The sequence below is a fragment of the Oncorhynchus kisutch genome, linkage group LG3 (assembly GCF_002021735.2).
Source record: "Oncorhynchus kisutch isolate 150728-3 linkage group LG3, Okis_V2, whole genome shotgun sequence".
In the NCBI taxonomy this organism is placed as follows: domain Eukaryota; kingdom Metazoa; phylum Chordata; class Actinopteri; order Salmoniformes; family Salmonidae; genus Oncorhynchus; species Oncorhynchus kisutch.
In genome coordinates, this window is record NC_034176.2 from 41086206 (window position 1) to 41104312 (window position 18107).

Below are 18107 nucleotides of genomic sequence, written 5' to 3' on the forward strand. Positions count from 1 at the left end.
TTGTGTTGCTTTGCTTCTCTGAACCCTGTGTGGCAGGGCCAGTTGATCTTATCTGCAGTTTTCTCTCTCTCTCCATACAGTCAGTGTGTACAGTCACCTCAGGGCACACAAAAAAGAGTTGAGCATTTTTCACCCAGGACCAAATCAACTCTCGCCGTTAGCATGAATAATAAAAGCCATGCATCAACCACTCGTGGTTATCTATAGCCAAGCATCATCGCTGGACAGACGTACACAGATACAGATGCACACTCGTGGATTCACAGTGCAACCTAGTGCAGGGTAAGAGAGCACCTCAGATGGGTCGTGTATTTATCAGGGTTTGCTTTCACAGTCCCAGGATATTTGGAGGGGGGGGGTATAATATGGCCGTCTACATACAATGCATTCTGGTGGAATCATTGCTCCTCTTGTGTAAAAGGACGTGGCCAATGGTTTCCAATGGCAGGTTGTAGTAGATGCTGTCTCAGACTGTCCCCTAGACGGGGGATGAAAATGAATTTCCTTTTTTAGTCATTTAGCATATCGTTCTTATCCAGAGCGACGTACTGGCATAATTAGGGTTAGGTGCCTTGCACAAGGGCACATGGTGAGATTTTTCACAGAGTCGGCGCGGGGATTCGGACCGGCAACCTTATTGTTGTGGGCCCGACGCTCTTAACCGATAGGCTACCTGCAGTAGGGAAAGGGAAAGGGGGATACCTAGTTGTACAACTGAATGCGTTCAACTGAAATGTGTCTTCCGTATTTAGCCCGACCCCTCTGAATCCGAGAGGTGCGGGGAGGCTGCCTTTTAATCAACATCCATGTCAAGGCTCCCGGGGAACAGTGGGTTTAACTGCCTTGCTCAGTGGCAGAACGACCGATTAAAAAAAAAATGATTCACCTTGTCAGCTCAGCGATTCAATCCAGCAACCTTCCGGGTTACTATAGACGAGTACAGAAGTTATTGTTGAGGGGAAACGTCTGCGGGGGGAGAACAGTATGAGGACAGTATGAGAACAGTATGAGAACAGTATGAGGACAGTATGAGAACAGTATGAGAACAGTATGAGGACAGTATGAGCGGTCTGTCTGATCCACGACGTCTCCTGGGTGACAGTCGGCACGCGTTATATCTCCACTCTGAACAGGATCTGATTTAAGATTTTCTCTGATCTGATTTAAGAGTCCCACTGCAGTCAGGGAATGGCTGAGCAACTTTTTCATGCTTCAATTTGCCCCCCCCCCCCCATGTTTTCTGAGCAACAAATAATAACAGGATATTAATCACCGGGAAATCAGCTCCAAATTATTTTAATTGGGGAATTCTGTTCCCAAGTACAGTGGGGCAAAAAAGTATTTAGTCAGCCACCAATTGTGCAAGTTCTCCCACTTAAGAAGACAAAATGAGGGGAAAAAATCCAGGATTTTGTATGAATTTATTTGCAAATTATGGTGGAAAATAACTATTTGGTCACCTACAAACAAGCAAGATTTCTGGCTCTCACAGACCTGTAACTTCTTCTTTAAGAGGCTCCTCTGTCCTCCACTCGTTACCTGTATTAATGGCACCTGTTTGAACTTGTTATCAGTATAAAAGAGACCTGTCCACAACCTCAAACAGTCAAACTCCACTATAGCCAAGACCAAAGAGCTGTCAAAGGACACCAGAAACAAAATTGTAGACCTGCACCAGGCTGGGGAGACTGAATCTGCAATAGGTAAGCAGCTTGGTTTGAAGAAATCAACTGTGGGAGCAATTATTAGGAAATGGAAGACATACAAGACCACTGATAATCTCCCTCGATCTGGGGACTCCACGCAAGATCTCACCCCGTGGGGTCAAAATGATCACAAGAACGGTGAGCAAAAATCCCAGAACCACACGGGGGACCTAGTGAATGACCTGCAGAGAGCTGGGACCAAAGTAACAAAGCCTACCATCAGTAACACACTACGCCACCAGGGACTCAAGTGCCAGACGTGTCCCCCTGCTTAAGCCAGTACATGTCCATGCCCGTCTGAAGTTTGCTAGAGAGCATTTGGATGATGTCATATGGTCAGATGAAACCAAAATATAACTTTTTGGTAAAAACTCAACTTGTCGTGTTTGGAGGACAAAGAATGCTGAGTTGCATCCAAAGAACACCATACCTACTGTGAAGCATGGGGGTGGAAACATCATGCTTCGGGGCTGTTTTTCTGCAAAGGGACCAGGACGACTGATCCGTGTAAAGGAAAGAATGAATGGGGCCATGTATCGTGAGATTTTGAGTGAAAACCTCCTTCCATCAGCAAGGGCATTGAAGATGAAACGTGGCTGGGTCTTTCAGCATGACAATGATCCCAAACACACCGCCCGGGCAACGAAGGAGTGGCTTCGTAAGAAGCATTTCAAGGTCATGGAGTGGCCTAGCCAGTCTCCAGATCTCAACCCCATAGAAAATCTTTGGAGCGAGTTGAAAGTCCGTGTTGCCCAGCAACAGCCCAAAAACATCACTGCTCTAGAGGAGATCTGCATGGAGGAATGGGCCAAAATACCAGCAAGTGTGTGAAAACCTTGTGAAGACTTACAGAAAACGTTTGACCTCTGTCATTGCCAACAAAGGGTATATAACAAAGTATTGAGATAAACTTTTATTATTGACCAAATACTTATTTTACACCATAATTTGCAAATAAATTCATAAAAAATCCTACATTGTGATTTTCTGGATTTTTTTTCCCTCATTTTGTCTGTCACACTCTTTTTAAGTGGGAGAACTTGCACAATTGGTGGCTGACTAAATACTTTTTTGCCCCACTGTATTTCCATGCATAATAGAGAGACACGTGATCATATACAAATGTAAGCAAGGTTTGAAATTGTTATGTATTTCAGACAAATATATTTTAAATATATTTTACAAATGATTTGTAATTATGTTCCGGCTCTCCGAACATCCACTCAATAAAAAAACAGGCGCATCTGAATCTAGTTAATGTTCCCTGCTCTCGAAGAGCTCTCTGTCGTGTTGATATCAAAGTCCTGATAGGTTTTACCGGGGGGGGAGTGCAAATATATGAGGCGACAGGGGTGTGTCTCCAAACTTTTGTCTGGTCAGATTTAAATGAAGCCCCCCCCCCATCACTTTCCCAAGCCCTTCTGACCAGACTTTACCCTCCCCCTCCTCCCTAGAGAGAGCGAGTAGTAGTAAGAATGTGTTCAAACATCAAAGGAGGACAACTGATGTGGTTTTAGGTCCTCCTGCTGGGAACAGACAAGGCGAGTGGGAGGTGGCGAGGAGAGTACGGGAAGCTCTCTGTCCCCTGCCTCTGTCCGGTCGGTCTCTCTTTCACGCACAGATCTCCGTCTCTCTCTGGCCAATAAGGCTCCTACCGTATGCTCATGGCGGAATGGAAGTGTATCATTTAATGCTTTTTAAAATAGACCTCCTTTCCCTCAAAAGCCCTCTCCTGCCCGAGTGTTCTAATGTAACATGTAGTATTGGGTGTAATGCAGACCTAGGTCAGGGCACTTGGTTTAAGACATGTGGGTTCTTTGTTCTGTGCTTGTATGCGTCTTTGGATCCTAAACTGGAAGAATAAAGGTTGGTGTAATTAATGACGTGGTGCTTCGGACCACCTGCCCTGTATTTAGTATGTGTATAGTACATGTGTGTGGCCCTTTGTAACAGTCTATAAATAGTCTATAAATATGCAGGTGATTATAATGCATTCATAATCCACTGTAACTGGAATCGACCCCTAAATCTGATACCTTGACTCATACCCTGGGCTGATGGTGTATTTCAGGTCACGTATGCTAAATATGTCTGAAATGGAAAGGTCGATATGAGGGCATGCCTTTCTGTGTGTGTGTGTGCGTGTGCGTGTGTGTGTGTGCGTCTGAAGGTATTGACGCTGTTAGTGCATTGACGGAGATCAGTTTGGTTGAAATACAAGTCCGCCGATTTCATTGAGTCTGTCTCATCCTCACACTCTGACCTGACCAGCACCTGACCTCATGCTCCACTTCCAGGGGCAATTATAACCCTACACTATATTTAAACTCACATATATTTAGGCTGCCTGGGTTCATCTTTTGAAGGCAAGGCCTGAGGTCTCTCATGCTACTCGTTAAATAGATTTGAAGTTAGCTTTTGGCGGTTAAGTACATGAGAGAGCATGCAGACCAAAGGCTGACTTTGCCTTTCACCTCTTCTGTCATCCCTTTCACCCTCCTCTCATCCTCCACTCATTAGTGAAGGTGTGAGTTTGTAGAGAACAAAGTCGAGAGTCTTTTGAATCGATCACAGAGTAGTGTTCCGCTCGTCCGTCTGCCCAGCGTTTGACGTGTCGGCAGATTTGATTGTGCGTACGTGTTTGTTTCCAGAAACACGGAAACGATTCACCTTGTACTGCTATGAAGCGACAACAAAAAAGTGCCATGGACCGAAATGAGAAGTCGGCGTTTCACTACGAACACAGTAACATGCTCGCGCACACAGAGACACACACACACACGGATCCATGCGATCCCGCACTGACAGACAGTGGTTGTATCCTCTGGCATGAAGTCCCCTCTTTACTTTGGCACTCTGTGCTTAGCTTGTCAGCCTTGTCACATACACACACACACATTTGTTTAGACTGCTGCCGTACTAATCCATTAGAGCGCTGGCATGTGTCACAGCGCTGCCAGGGGAAGGACAGTGTGCCAGGGTGGGGCACCCTGCCAGCGCCGTGTGATCATGTATGTGTGTGTTTGGGCGGCAGGTAGCCTAGCGGTTAAGAGTGTTGGGCCGGTAAAGGTCGCTGGTTTGTTTGCCCGATTTGACAAGGTGGAAAATCTGTCGACGTGGCCTTGAGCGAGGCACTGAACCCTAATTGCTCCTGTAAGTCGCTCTGGATGAGAGCCGTCTGCTAAATGCCTCAAATGTAAATGTGCGTGGGTGCGCTCTGTCTAAACAATGGAACAGTGTGTGTGACAGTTACACAGGTCATCAAACCAGCGGGCTGTTTATGTATTCTCTCTCTCTCTCTCTCTCTCTCTCTCTCTCTCTCTCTCTCTCTCTCTCTCTCTCTCTCTCTCTCTCTCTCTCTCTCTCTCTCTCTCTCTCTCTCTCTCTCTCTCTCTCTCTCTCTCTCTCTCTCTCTCTCTCTCTCTCTCTCTCTTTCTCTCTCTCCCTTCTCTCTTCCCTCTCTTCTCTCCTCTCTCACCTCTCTCTCTCTCTCTCATCCCTTACATGACCTTTCTTTCCTCTCTGTCTCCATAGCTCTGATAGCGATTGGCCAGTACAGCAGCACCATAGAGACAGTGGATGCAGGCTGGTGTAAAGAGATCACTGACCAGGGAGCTACGCAGATTGCCAGAAGCAGCAAGTCACTACGATACCTGGGCCTCATGAGGTGTGACAAGGTAAGCTGATGCGTAGACACGTCTACCGTGTTCATGTGCGAACCCCCTGTGCGTGCGTGAATTGTCACGCAACGGAGGTGAAGGACAAGAAAGAGCGGTGTGCCCACTCTCCCTAAAATACTGTGGAACACACAAACACCCACACGCGACACCAGGTCACCGGTGTCCAGGTCAGAGGATGACCAATTAAACAGTGTCCAGAGGAGAGCGTGTCCGTAAGCCACTGCCCCCGTAGGCCCAGTGTGTGCGGGCATTCGGGCCGCCCCTGTTCCGCGTGGGCTGGTGTATGAGGGGGGAGGGAACATCCAGTGTAACGTCCTTATGTCCTAACAAACAAGAGTCAGTCCTGTGTCGGAGCTAAGAGACGGTCAGATGCCACTGATGAAGTGGTCTATACGGACCCACATCATTACAGAGATGGGTGGGTGGATATGCTTCATAATATTTCTCTTCCAAAGAGATCATGTCGAACTTGGTCGTGGCGCTATGCTGTAGTTGTTTAATGAAGATGAATATGTATGTGGTAAATGTATAGAAAAGTATGGAGGGACCTTAGGGACCACTCACTGATGAATTGGTCTGTGTTAACATAATTATCCCGGACAGGGTCTGTATGGATCGTGTTTATCTCTGTGTAATAAAGAGTAAGCACATTACAGCACAGGTGCTTGCTTATTCTCTATGGTGATTTAGCAGTACCCTCTCCCCCTGTGACCTTACAATCAATATCTATAGCCACGTGCACACACACACACACACACACACAGAGAATTACAACGTCTACTGCGAATAACTACATCAAACAATGGGAGGCGTTGTTTCTTGTAACCGAAAGGTTGCTGGATCGAATCCCCTAGCAGAACAAATCTGTCGTTCTGCCCCAGAACAAGGCAGTTAACCCACTGTTCCCCGGTAGGCCGCCATTGTAAATAAGAATTTGTTCTTAAATGACTTGCCTAGTTTAAAAAAGTTGTGTTTTTTAAAATGTAAACATCAAAATCTTACTCCAGGGGGAAAAGATATTGATAGTGATATTTCTGGCCTGTAGGAAAGATGGGTAAATATTTGTATTTATTTAGAGTGAAGATGCCAGGAGAGAGGACTCTGGAGTTAATTCCACTAAACGGAGCAGTAATTTGCGGCATTAGAAAGGTATTAGGTATTTAATGGGCCATAAACGGCGAAGAGAAGCCGAGAAGAATATCCTTTCCTGAAGAGGCAGAGACGTGTTCGGTCTCCCAAGGTCACACCAAGCAAGGCCATACTGGAAGCTATTGTTCTTCTCTGTGCCCTGAAAGCATGTTTAGCATTGCAAATGAAGTCAATAGATGTTGCAGAGGTGAAGGGATTTGACTAGTCAAGCTCTGGGCTGTTATTGTTCGAGGCGTCAGTTTGTTTGGTGAGCTCAAGTCTGTGGAGAGGGGAGCTACAGATGATCAGGTCACAGAGAGAGAGAGAGAGAGAGAGAGTAGAAATCAACTGTATATGAACCGTATGTAGAATGTACATGAGATGGAGTGATGATGGAGAGAGAGAGAGAGAGAGAAATAGGGAGGGGGTGGTTCTAAGTGGGAGTTTGAAGCTGGAGTAGGCATCTAGTCTCCCCATGTAGGCCCGGTGGGCAGGTGTGACCATGCCCTCCATTCACCCTGCACCTCCTACTCTCTCATCCCTCATTCCCCTCTCTTATCTCCCTCACTAGTTTTAAGCACCAGCTGTCAGAGCAGCTCACAGATCACTGCACCTGTGCATAGCCCATCCAACTACCTCATCCCCATACTGTTATATATTTATTTATCTTGCTCCTTTGCACCCCAGTATCTCTACTTGCATACTAATCTTCTTCACATTTATCACTTCAGTGTTTAATTGCTATATTGTAATTACTTCGCCACCATGGCCTATTTATTACCTTACCTCCCTTATCTCACCTCATTTGCACATGCTATATATAGACTTTTTCTACTGTATTATTGGTTGTATGTTTGTTTACTCCATGTGTAACTCTGTGTTGTTGTATGTGTCGAACTGCTTTGCTTTATCTTGGCCAGGTCGCAGTTGCAAATGAGAACTTGTTCTCAACTGGCCTACCTGGTTATATAAAGGTGAACTAAATAAATGTACCCGTCATCTCTCCCTTGGTGCGAACCCAATCCCTCTCTCAACCGCCATCCCTCCATCCCATAGACTACACCTGTTTCTCTCTCTCAATTCAATTTCAATTTAAGGGGCTTTATTGGCAAGGGAAGCATATGGTTACATTGCCAAACCAAGTTAAATAGAGAATAAGCACAAGTGAAATAAACAACAAAAAATGTACAGTAAACATTACACTCACAGAAGTTCCAAAAGAATAAGGACATTTCAAATGTCATATTATGTATATATATTCGGTGATGTAATGATGTGCAAATGGTTCAAGTACAAAAGGGAAAACATAAAACATAAATATGGGATGTATGTACAATGGTGTTCTTCACTGGTTGCCCTTTTCTTGTGGCAACAGGTCACAAATCTTGTTGCTGTGATGGCACACTGTGGTATTTCACATAGATATGGGAGTTTATCAAAATTTGATTTGTTTTTCGAATTCTTTGTGGGTCTGTGTAATCTGAGGGAAATATGCGTCTCTAATATGGTCATACATTTGGCAGGAGGTTAGGAAGTGCAGCTCAGCTTCCAACTCATTTTGTTGGCAGAGTGAACATAGCCTGTCTGCCTTTGGCGGCCTTTCTCAATAGCAAGACTATGCTCACTGAGTCTGTACATAGTCAAAGCTTTCCTTAATTTTGGGTCAGTCACAGTGGTTAGGTATTCTGCCACTGTATACTCTCTGTTTAGTGCCAAATAAACTCACCAAAAAAAGAAGCGTCCCTTTTTCAGGACCCTGTCTTTCAAAGATAATTCGTAAAAATCCAATTAACTTCACAGATCTTCATTGTATAGAGTTTAAACACTGTTTCCCATGCTTGTTCAATGATCCATAAACAATTAATGAACACGCACCAGTGGAACGGTCATTAAACACTAACAGCTTACAGACGGTAGGCAATTAAGGTCACAGTTCGGAAAACTTAGGACACTAAAGACGCCTTTCTACTGACTCTGAAAAACACAAAACAAAAGATGAGCAGGGACCCTGGGCATGAGGACTGCAGATGTGGCCAGGGCAATAAATTGCAATGTCCGTACTGTGAGACGCCTAAGACGGCGCTACAGGGAGACAGGACGGACAGCCGATCATCCTCGCAGTGGCAGACCACGTGTAACAACACCTGCACAGGATCGGTACATCTGAACGTCACACCTGTGGGTTAGGTTAAGGATGGCAACAACAACTGCCCGAGTTACACCAGGAATGCACAAGCCCTCCATCAGTGCTCAGACTGTCCGCGATAGGCTGAGAGAGGCTGGACTGAGGGCTTGTAGGCCTGTTGTAAGACAGGTCCTCACCAGACAACACAGGCAACAACGTCGCCTATGGGCACAAACCCATTGTCGCTGGACCAGACAAGACTGGCAAAAAGTGCTCTTCACTGACGAGTCGCGGTTTTATCTCACCAGGGGTGATGGTTGGATTTGCGTTTATCGTCAAAGGAATGAGTGTTACACCAAGGCCTGTACTCTGTTTCAGGATCGATTTGAAGGTGGAGGGACCGTCATGGTCTGGGGCCATGTGTCACAGCATCATCAGACTGAGCTTGTCGTCATTCGTCATTGCAGGCAATCTCAGCGCTGTGCGTTACAGGGAAGACATCCTCCTCCCTCATGTGGTACCCTTCCTGCAGGCTCATCCTGACATGACCCTCCAGCATGACAATGCCACCAGCCATACTGCTAATTCTGTGCATGATTTCCTGCAAGACAGGAATGTCAGTGTTCTGCCATGGCCAGCGAAGAGCCCGGATCTCAATCCCATTGAGCACATCTGGAACCTGTTGGATCGGAGGGTGAGGGCTAGGGACATCTCCCCCCAGAAATGTCCGGGAACTTGTAGGTACCTTGGTGGAAGAGTGGCGTAACATCTCACAGTGAGAAGTAGCAAATCTGGTGCAGTCCATGAGGAGGAGATGCACTGCAGTACTTAATGCAGCTGGTGGCCACGCCAGATACTGACTGTTACTGGGTCTCCTTTTGTTCAGGGACACATTATTCCATTTCTGTCTGTGGAACTTGTTCAGTTTATGTCTCAGCTGTTGATTCTTGTTATGTTCATAGAAATATTTACACATGTTAAGTTTGCTGAAAATAAACGCAGTTGACAGTGAGAGGATGTTTCTTTTTTTTTTGCAGAGTTTAGCATTCTAGTTTTCTCCGTTTTTCTGTAAATTCTCTCCAATATGTCAGGTAATTATCTTTTTGTTTTCTCTTGTGTCTACTTGTGTTGCTGTCCTGGGGCTCTGTGGGGTCTGTTTGTGAACAGAGCCCCAGGACCAGCTTGCTTAAGGGGCTCTTCTTCAGGCCCTTCTTGCATTGTCTCTCAGATCGTTCACAGCTTTGTGGAAGTTACCTTTGGCGCTGAAGTTTAGGCCAAGGAATGTATTGTTTATTTGTGTGCTCTAGGGCAACGGTGTCTAGATGGAATTTGTATTTGTGGTCCTGGCAACTGGACCTTTTTTGGAACACTATTATTTTTGTCTTGCTGAGATTTACTGTCAGGGCCCAGGTCTGAAGGAATCTGTGCAGAATATCTAGGTGCTGCTGTAGGCCGTCCTTGGTTGGGGACAGAAGCACCAGATCATCAGCAAACAGTAGACATTTGACTTCAGATTCTAGTAGAGTGAGGCCGGGTGCTGCGGACTGTTCTAGTGCCCTCGCCAATTTGTTGATATATATATATATATATATATGTTGAAGAGGGTGGGGCTTAAGCTACATCCCTGTCTCACCCCCTGGCCCTGTGGAAAGAAATGTGTGTTTTTTGCCAATTTTAACCTTGTTGTTTGTGTACATGGATTTTATAATGTTGTATGTTTTTCCCCCCAACACCACTTTCCATCAATTTCTATAGCAGACCCTCATGCCAAATTGAGTCGAAAGCTTTTTTGAAATTAACAAAGCATGAGAAGACTTTGCCTTTGGTTTAGTTTGTTTGTTCGTTAGGGTGTGCAGGGTGAACATGTGGTCTAATTTGGTAAAAAGCCAATTTGACATTTGCTCAGTACTGTACATTGTTTTCGCTGAGGAAATGTACGAGTCTGCTGTTAATGATAATGCAGAGGATTTTCCCAAGATGGCTGTTTCATTTAGGATACCATCAACCCCACAGTCCTTTTTGAGTTGGAGGGTTTGTATTTTGTCCTGTAGTTTATTCAATGTAGTTGGAGAATCCAGTGGGTTCTGGTAGCCTTTAATAGTTGATTCTAACATCTGTATATGATCATGTATATACTTTTTCTGTTTGTTCTTTGTTATAGAGCCAAAAATATTGGATAAGTGGTTTATCCATACATCTTTGTTTTGGAAAGATAACTCTTCGTGTTGTTGTTTCTTTTCCAATTTTCCCAGAAGTGGTTAGATTCTATGGATTCTTCAATGACATTGAGCTGATTTCTAATGTGCTGTTCCTTCTTTTTCCATAGTGTATTTCTGTATTGTTTTAGTGTTTCACCATAGTGAAGGATCAGGTTTTCTCGGTCTCTATGTTTTTGGTTGGATAGGTTTCTCAATTTCTTTCTTAGGTTTTTGAATTCTTCATGAAACCATTTGTCATTGTTGTTAATTTTCTTAGGTTGTCTGCTTGACATTTTTAGATTTGATAAAGAAGCTGAGAGGTCAAATATACTGTTTATGTTTTCTACTGCCAAGTTTACACCTTCACTATTACAGTGACATTGTCAAGAAGCGATGGGATTGTTGTTACCTAATATATTTTAGTAGATTCTCTCTAACTGGTGATGGCTCTCTCTCTCTCTGACTGGTGATGGCTCTCTCTCTCTCTGACTGGTGATGGCTCCCTCTCTCTCTCTAACTGGTGATGGCTCTCTCTCTCTCTGACTGGTGATGGCTCTCTCTCTCAAACTGGTGATGGTGTTCTCTCTCTCTCTATCTCTCTAACTGGTGATGTCTCTCTCTCTCTCGCTCTCTCAATTCAATTCAATTCAATTCAATTCAAGGGCTTTATTGGCATGGGAAACATGTGTTAACATTGCCAAAGCAAGTGAGGTAGATAATATATAAAGTGAATATATAAAGTGAAATAAACAATAAAAATTAACAGTAAACATCACACATACAGAAGTTTCAAAACAATAAAGTATATAAATAAAATATATATATATATACAGTGTTTTAACAATGTACAAATGGTAAAGGACACAAGATAAAATAAATAAGCATAGCTCTCTCTCTCTCCGTCTCTCTCTCTAACTGGTGATGGTTCTCTCTCTCTCTCTCTCTCTCTCTCTCTCTCTCTCTCTCTCTCTCTCTCTCTCTCTCTAACTGGTGATGGTTCTCTCTCTCTCTCTCTCTCTCTCTCTCCGTCTCTCTCTCTAACTGGTGATGGTTCTCTCTCTCTCTCTCTCTCTCTCTCTCTCTCTCTCTCTCTCTCTAACTGGTGATGGCTCTCTCTCTGTCTCTCTCTCTAACTGGTGATGGCTCTCTCTCTGTCTCTCTCTCTAACTGGTGATGACTCTCTCTCTCTCCGTCTCTCTCTCTAACTGGTGATGGTTCTCTCTCTCTCTCTCTCTAACTGGTGATGGCTCTCTCTCTCTCTGTCTCTCTCTCTAACTGGTGATGGCGCTCTCTCTCTCTCTGACTGGTGATGGCTCTCTCTCTCTCTGACTGGTGATGGCTCTCTCTCTCTCAAACTGGTGATGGCGTTCTATCTCTCTATCTCTCTCTCTAACTGGTGATGGCGCTCTCTCTCCATCTCTCTCTCTAACTGGTGATGTCTCTCTCTCTCTCGCTCTCTCTCTCTCTCCGTCTCTCTCTCTAACTGGTGATGGTTCTCTCTCTCTCTCTCTCTCTCTCTCTCTCTCTAACTGGTTGATGGCTCTCTCTCTCTCTCTAACTGGTGATGGCTCTCTCTCTCTGACTGGTGATGGCTCTCTCTCTCTCAAACTGGTGATGGCGTTCTCTATCTCTCTATCTCTCTCTCTAACTGGTGATGGCGCTCTCTCTCCATCTCTCTCTGACTGGTGATGTCTCTCTCTCTCGCCATCTCTCTCTCTCCGTCTCTCTCTCTAACTGGTGATGGTTCTCTCTCTCTCTCTCTCTCTCTCTCTCTCTCTCTCTCTCTCTCTCTCTCTCTCTCTAACTGGTGATGTCTCTCTCTCTCTCTCTCTCTCTCTCTCTCTCTCTCTCTCTCTCTAACTGGTGATGTCTCTCTCTCTCTCGGTCTCTCTCTCTAACTGGTGATGACTCTCTCTCTCTCTGTCTCTCTAACTGGTGATGTCTCTCTCTCTCTCCGTCTCTCTCTCTAACTGGTGATGGCTCTCTCTCTCTCTCTCTCCGTCTCTCTCTCTAACTGGTGATGCCTCTCTCTCTATCTCTCTCTCTCTAACTGGTGATGGCTCGCTCTCTCTCTGTCTCTCTCTCTCTCTAACTGGTGATGGCTCTCTCTCTCTCTCTCTATCTAACTGGTGATGGCTCTCTCTCTCTCTCTAACTGGTGATGTCTCTCTCTCTCTCTCTCTCTCTATCTAACTGGTGATGCCTCTCTCTCTATCTCTCTCTAACTGGTGATGGCTCTCTCTCTATCTATCTATCTAACTGGTGATGTCTCTCTCTCTCTCTCTCTCTCTCTCTCTCTATCTATCTATCTATATCTCTCGCTCTCTAACTGGTGATGGCTCTCTCTCTCCATCTCTCTCTCTCTAACTGGTGATGGCTCTCTCTCTCTCTCTCTCTCTCTCTAACTGGTGATGGCTCTCTCTCTCTAACTGGTGATGGCTCTGTCTCTCTCTCTAACTGGTGATGGCTCGCTCTCTCTCAGTCTCTCTCTAACTGGTGATGTCTCTCTCTCTCCCTCTAACTGGTGATAGCTCTCTCTCTCCGTCTCTCTCTCTAACTGGTGATGTCTCTCTCTCTCTCTCTAACTGGTGATGGCTCTCTCTCTCTCTAACCGGTTGATGGCTCTCTCTCTCTCTCTCTCACTGAGATGTCTCTCTCTCTCACTGAGATGTCTCCATCTCTCCTGTATCCCTCCCTTTAGAAAAGAGCAGTGCCTCTAAACTACGTTTCCTCACAAGAAATGTTGACCTCTCTCATCCCTCTCTCCATCTCTCGCCCCATCCCTCTATCCCTAGGACTAGTCATTCACAGCAGTGAGGTCAGTGGTGATAGCAGTAGAGACATCAGCATGGTAAAACATGGGCTCTGGGCTGCTTAGTTAGGGCCAGCGCCACTTATATAGTCCCGCTGCCATGGTGACTCAATTCAGTTTGATATGACATGTCCTTCAGGATCAGCTGAGCACGGGGCTCTCGGAGTGTGCTCCAGATATTGTATTATACTGTATTAGCTCTGGATAAAATATAGCCGGTCTGTTGAGAGCCATGTCCTCATCTGGATGAGTTTATTACGGGCTTTTCATTGTGTAGTTTGCAGGCCTTCTGGTCTACCCTCAAGAGATGAGGGTTGGGGAGAGAGCAAGATGAATTTCTCTTTTATGAAGATTCTTATTTGGTCAGGCTCAAAAAATGTGTTTGCAGGAAGATCTTGATTAGTTTGTATTGATCCACATGGGGCACAGGGAGCTCGTCCCTGATTGGTTGGCATCGCTCTTCATGTTTTTTTTGTCTGCGTCGAATGAAGTCCAGTTTGTTTCTAGGGAGAGAATAGTGCAAGTCACCGATTCTGCCCCCGGTTAGCTATTAGCATTATCCCCTATTAGATTGTTGTCATCCATAGCTGTGCTGCTGCAGACATGGTGCATGGTTACAGTTTGAATGAGAGGAAGTGATTGTGTTCACTTCACTGGTTTCCTCTCCCTCCCTGGAAAGAGAGAGGTGTCAGAGGGCCGCGATCCCAAATGGCACCCTATACCCTATATAGAGCACTGATTTTGACCGTGGCCTATAAGGCTCTGGTCAAAAGTAGTGGACTATAAAGGAAATGGGGTGCCATTTGGGATGCAGGCCCCGTCTCTTTTTACACAAATACACACTTGTGTGATAACCTTGACACACGGAGGGAGGGGAACGCAGGACTTAGCCACGGCTTTTCCTTGGCAGGTCCCGTGTGGATTTGTTTGGAAGTGTCAGAATGTTAGTGTGTGTGTGCATGTGTGTGTGTGCACGTGTGTGTGTGTGCACGTGTGTGTGTGTGTGTGTGTGTGTGTCCATAGCCTCACAATGTGGACCAGTCCTAGAACCCATAATGTGTCAAATTCATAGGACTGTTAACAGGGACCATATGGTGCCCATGGTGACGGGGGATGTGAAGGATCGACCATTATACTTTGATATTAACACACTTCCTCACTGGATGGGTTTTATAGTCTGGGAACTGGTGATAGCTCTGCTTTGCTAGGATCTGGGTTTAGCTGGGGGGGGGGAGATGACTTCAACCACGTGAAGGTTCTCGCTTGTTTTTCCACTCAAAGTCGATACAAATTGTGGTCCAAATTTATAATTGTAGTTTCGACGATGTAAAAATTGTATTATGCATGTGTCGGCCTCTGTCTCCCTTTGTGTCTGTCTCCCTTTATGTCTTGTGTGGAGTGTGTATGCATGTGTACTATAAAATAGATGTGTGGAGTTACTGTCCCTGATTCCACTTGTGCTATTTGCTGTTAACACAGTTTAGAATGGGGCATTGAGATTAAACACCCCTAGTGTCTGGGGAATGGCGCGTTCTGCCTGCTTCCACTCATTACCCCGCTGCCCTTAGGGCCAAACCTCCACGGCCTGACAGGGAGAGAAAGAATGCTATTGATCCAAACTCGCCCAAAATAACCAAATCATTTCATTTTGTCATCTTTAAACTGTCTGCCTGCCAGGCTTTGAAGTAGGGAGCTGAAAGACTGGAGAAGTGTCTTCCTTTTATCTTCAGAGAAACAGATCCATTTTAGCCACAAGTAGCCCATATGCCAGAGCATGTTCCTCAGAACAGCAGGCTCTTCACATGGCCAGTCCTCACTGGAATGGCATTTCTGCCCCAGTACTATTTATGTCTTAGTAATCTACTAAAATTAAACACGCTGGATTTTTCTTGAAGGACAATGCCTAAGCTAGTTAAATAGTCTCAAAAGAAAATACTTAACTTCCCAGTAGTGATGTGCGGGTCAGCTGTTTGTTCACCCGCACCCACCTGCAATTGATAACATCCCATCCGCAACCACCTGACTATGCGATGAAGTGAAAATCTGAGGACCGCTCCCGATCCTAACCCACTAATAGACCGATATAAAATGTGCTGTACAGTGATTTATTGCTTATTTATTTGACCCTTCCCCCCCCCCCCCCAATTTTGTGGTATCCAATTGGTAGGTACAGTCTTGTCTCATCGCTGCAACTGCTGTACTGACTCGGGAGAGGCGAAGGTCGAGAGCCTTGCGTTCTCCGAAACACGACCCAACCGAGCCGCACTGCTTCTTGACACAATGCCCACCTAAACCGGAAGCCAGCCGCACCAATGTGTCGAAGGAAACACCGTACACTTGGCAACTGTGTCAGCGTGCACTGCGCCCAGCATGCCACAGGATTCGCTAGTGCGAAGGACATCCCTGCCGGCCAAACCCTCCCCTAACACGGACGACGCTGGGTTAATTGTGCGCCGCCCCATGGGTCTCCCCGGTTGCGGCCGGCTCCGACATAGCCTGGACTCGAACCCAGAATATCTAGTGCCACAGCTAGCAAAGCGATGCAATGCCTGAGACCACTGCGCCACTCGGGAGGCCCCGGCGAACAACATTTTTTGACAGGCCTTTTTAGATAGGTTTATGTTCCTGCTGATAATTTCCGAAATGTTGAAGACGATTTGTTCGTCAAATGGTCTCTAATTAGATACCGTGCCTTCAGAAAGTTGTCATACCCCTTGACTTATTCCACATTTTGTTGGGTGACAGCCTGAATTTAAGATGAATTATATAGATTTAAATATCTAATTTACGTAAGTATTCACACACCTGAGTCAGTACATGTTAGATCACATTTGCCAGCTATTACAACCGTGAGTCTTCCTGGGTCTATAAGAATTTTGCACACCTGGATTATTCTTCGAGAAATGATTTAAGCTCTGTCAAGTTGGTTGTTGATCACAGCTAGATGGCCATTTTCAAGTCTTGCCATATATTTTCTAGCTGGTTTAAGTCAAAACTGGCCACTTGGGAACATTCTATGTTGTCTTAGTAAGCAATTTGTGTATATTTGGCCTTGTGTTTTAAGGTATTGTGCTAATGAAAGGTGCATTTGTCTCCCAGTGTGTTTTGGAAAACAGACTGAACCAGGTTTTCCTCTAGGACTTTTCCTGTGCTTAGCTCTATTCTGTTTAGTTTTATCAACAAACAAAAAAACTCCCTAGTCCTTGCAGATTACAAGCATACCCATAACATGATGCAGCCACCGCCATGCCTACAAAAATATGTGTTGTGTTGGATTTAAAGGACATAAAGTGAATTTCTTTGCCACATTTTTGTACATTTTACATTAGTGCCTTATTGCAAACAGGATGCATGTTTTGGTATAGTTGTATTCTGTACAGGTTTTCTTCTTTTCACTCTGTCATGTATGTTAGTATTGTGGGGTAGCTACAATCTTGTTGATCCACCCTCAGTTTTCTCCTATCACAGCCTATTACACTCTGTAACTGTTTTAAAAACACCTGTAGTGGCTTCCTTTCGTCTTTACCATAGCCACTGCCCAAGCCTGAAGCGGGGTTGTTTGGTACGCATACAGTCCACACTCAAGGTTTCCAAACAGCCAAACATTCAATGACATCCAGGGATATGGTGCAACAAAAATGTTTATTCTTCTTATATCTAACAAATTATTCTCCAATCAACTTAAAGCATAGAATACTTGATATGGAAAATACATATTATGACCTGTCTGTATGGTCAAAAAACTATACCGCTCCCGCATCTAGCAAGGACTCCTTCTCCCGAAGGCCCAACTTCCTGCCTTTATCCTAACACACTTACCACAAAACAATGAACAGGCAAGAGGGGGGGGCCAAAAACTGAGTTACACTAACAACAAATGAATATATCTCAATCAGGTAAATATAAATCATAAAAGGTACGTACCTAATATTTCATCATATACATTAATATTTAATATATTTACACAAATGTACATGGAGCTCCATATGTTTGGTCTTTTATACAAATATGTCCAAATCGGCTCTAACAACACCATTAGCCTCGTAGTGAAATCCCTGAGCAGTTTTCTTTCTCTCCGGCAACTGAGTTAGGAAGGACGCCTGTATCTTTGTAGTGACTGGGTGTATTGATTATTTTGACCAATCTACCAATAACTACCTTTCTTTTGCGAGGCATTGGAAATCCTCCCTGGTCTTTGTGGTTGAATCAGTGTTTGAAATGAATTGCCCGGCTGAGGGACCTTGCAGATAATAGTGTGGGGTACAGAGATAAGGTAGTCATTCAAAAAATCATGTTAAACACTATTATTGCACATTGAGTCCATGCATCTTATTATGTGACTTGTTAAGCAAATATTTAGGCTTGCCATAGCAAAAGGGATTGAATACTTATTGACTCAAGACATTTCAGCTTTAAAGTTTTTATTAATTAGCAAACATTTCTGCAAACATAATTCCAC

The 18107-nt window shown here is 44.8% G+C and overlaps 1 protein-coding gene across 2 annotated transcripts in view; it reads left to right on the forward strand.

The window, feature by feature from the left end:
* The window catches only part of fbxl17 (F-box and leucine-rich repeat protein 17), a 324960-nt gene that overhangs the window by 292727 nt on the left and 14126 nt on the right, over window positions 1-18107 (forward strand). For both annotated transcript variants that reach the window (XM_020475182.2, XM_020475189.2), the window contains one exon: window positions 5241-5383. In XM_020475182.2, the coding sequence (XP_020330771.1) occupies window positions 5241-5383 (143 nt within the window). The remainder of the gene's footprint in view (window positions 1-5240; window positions 5384-18107) is intronic.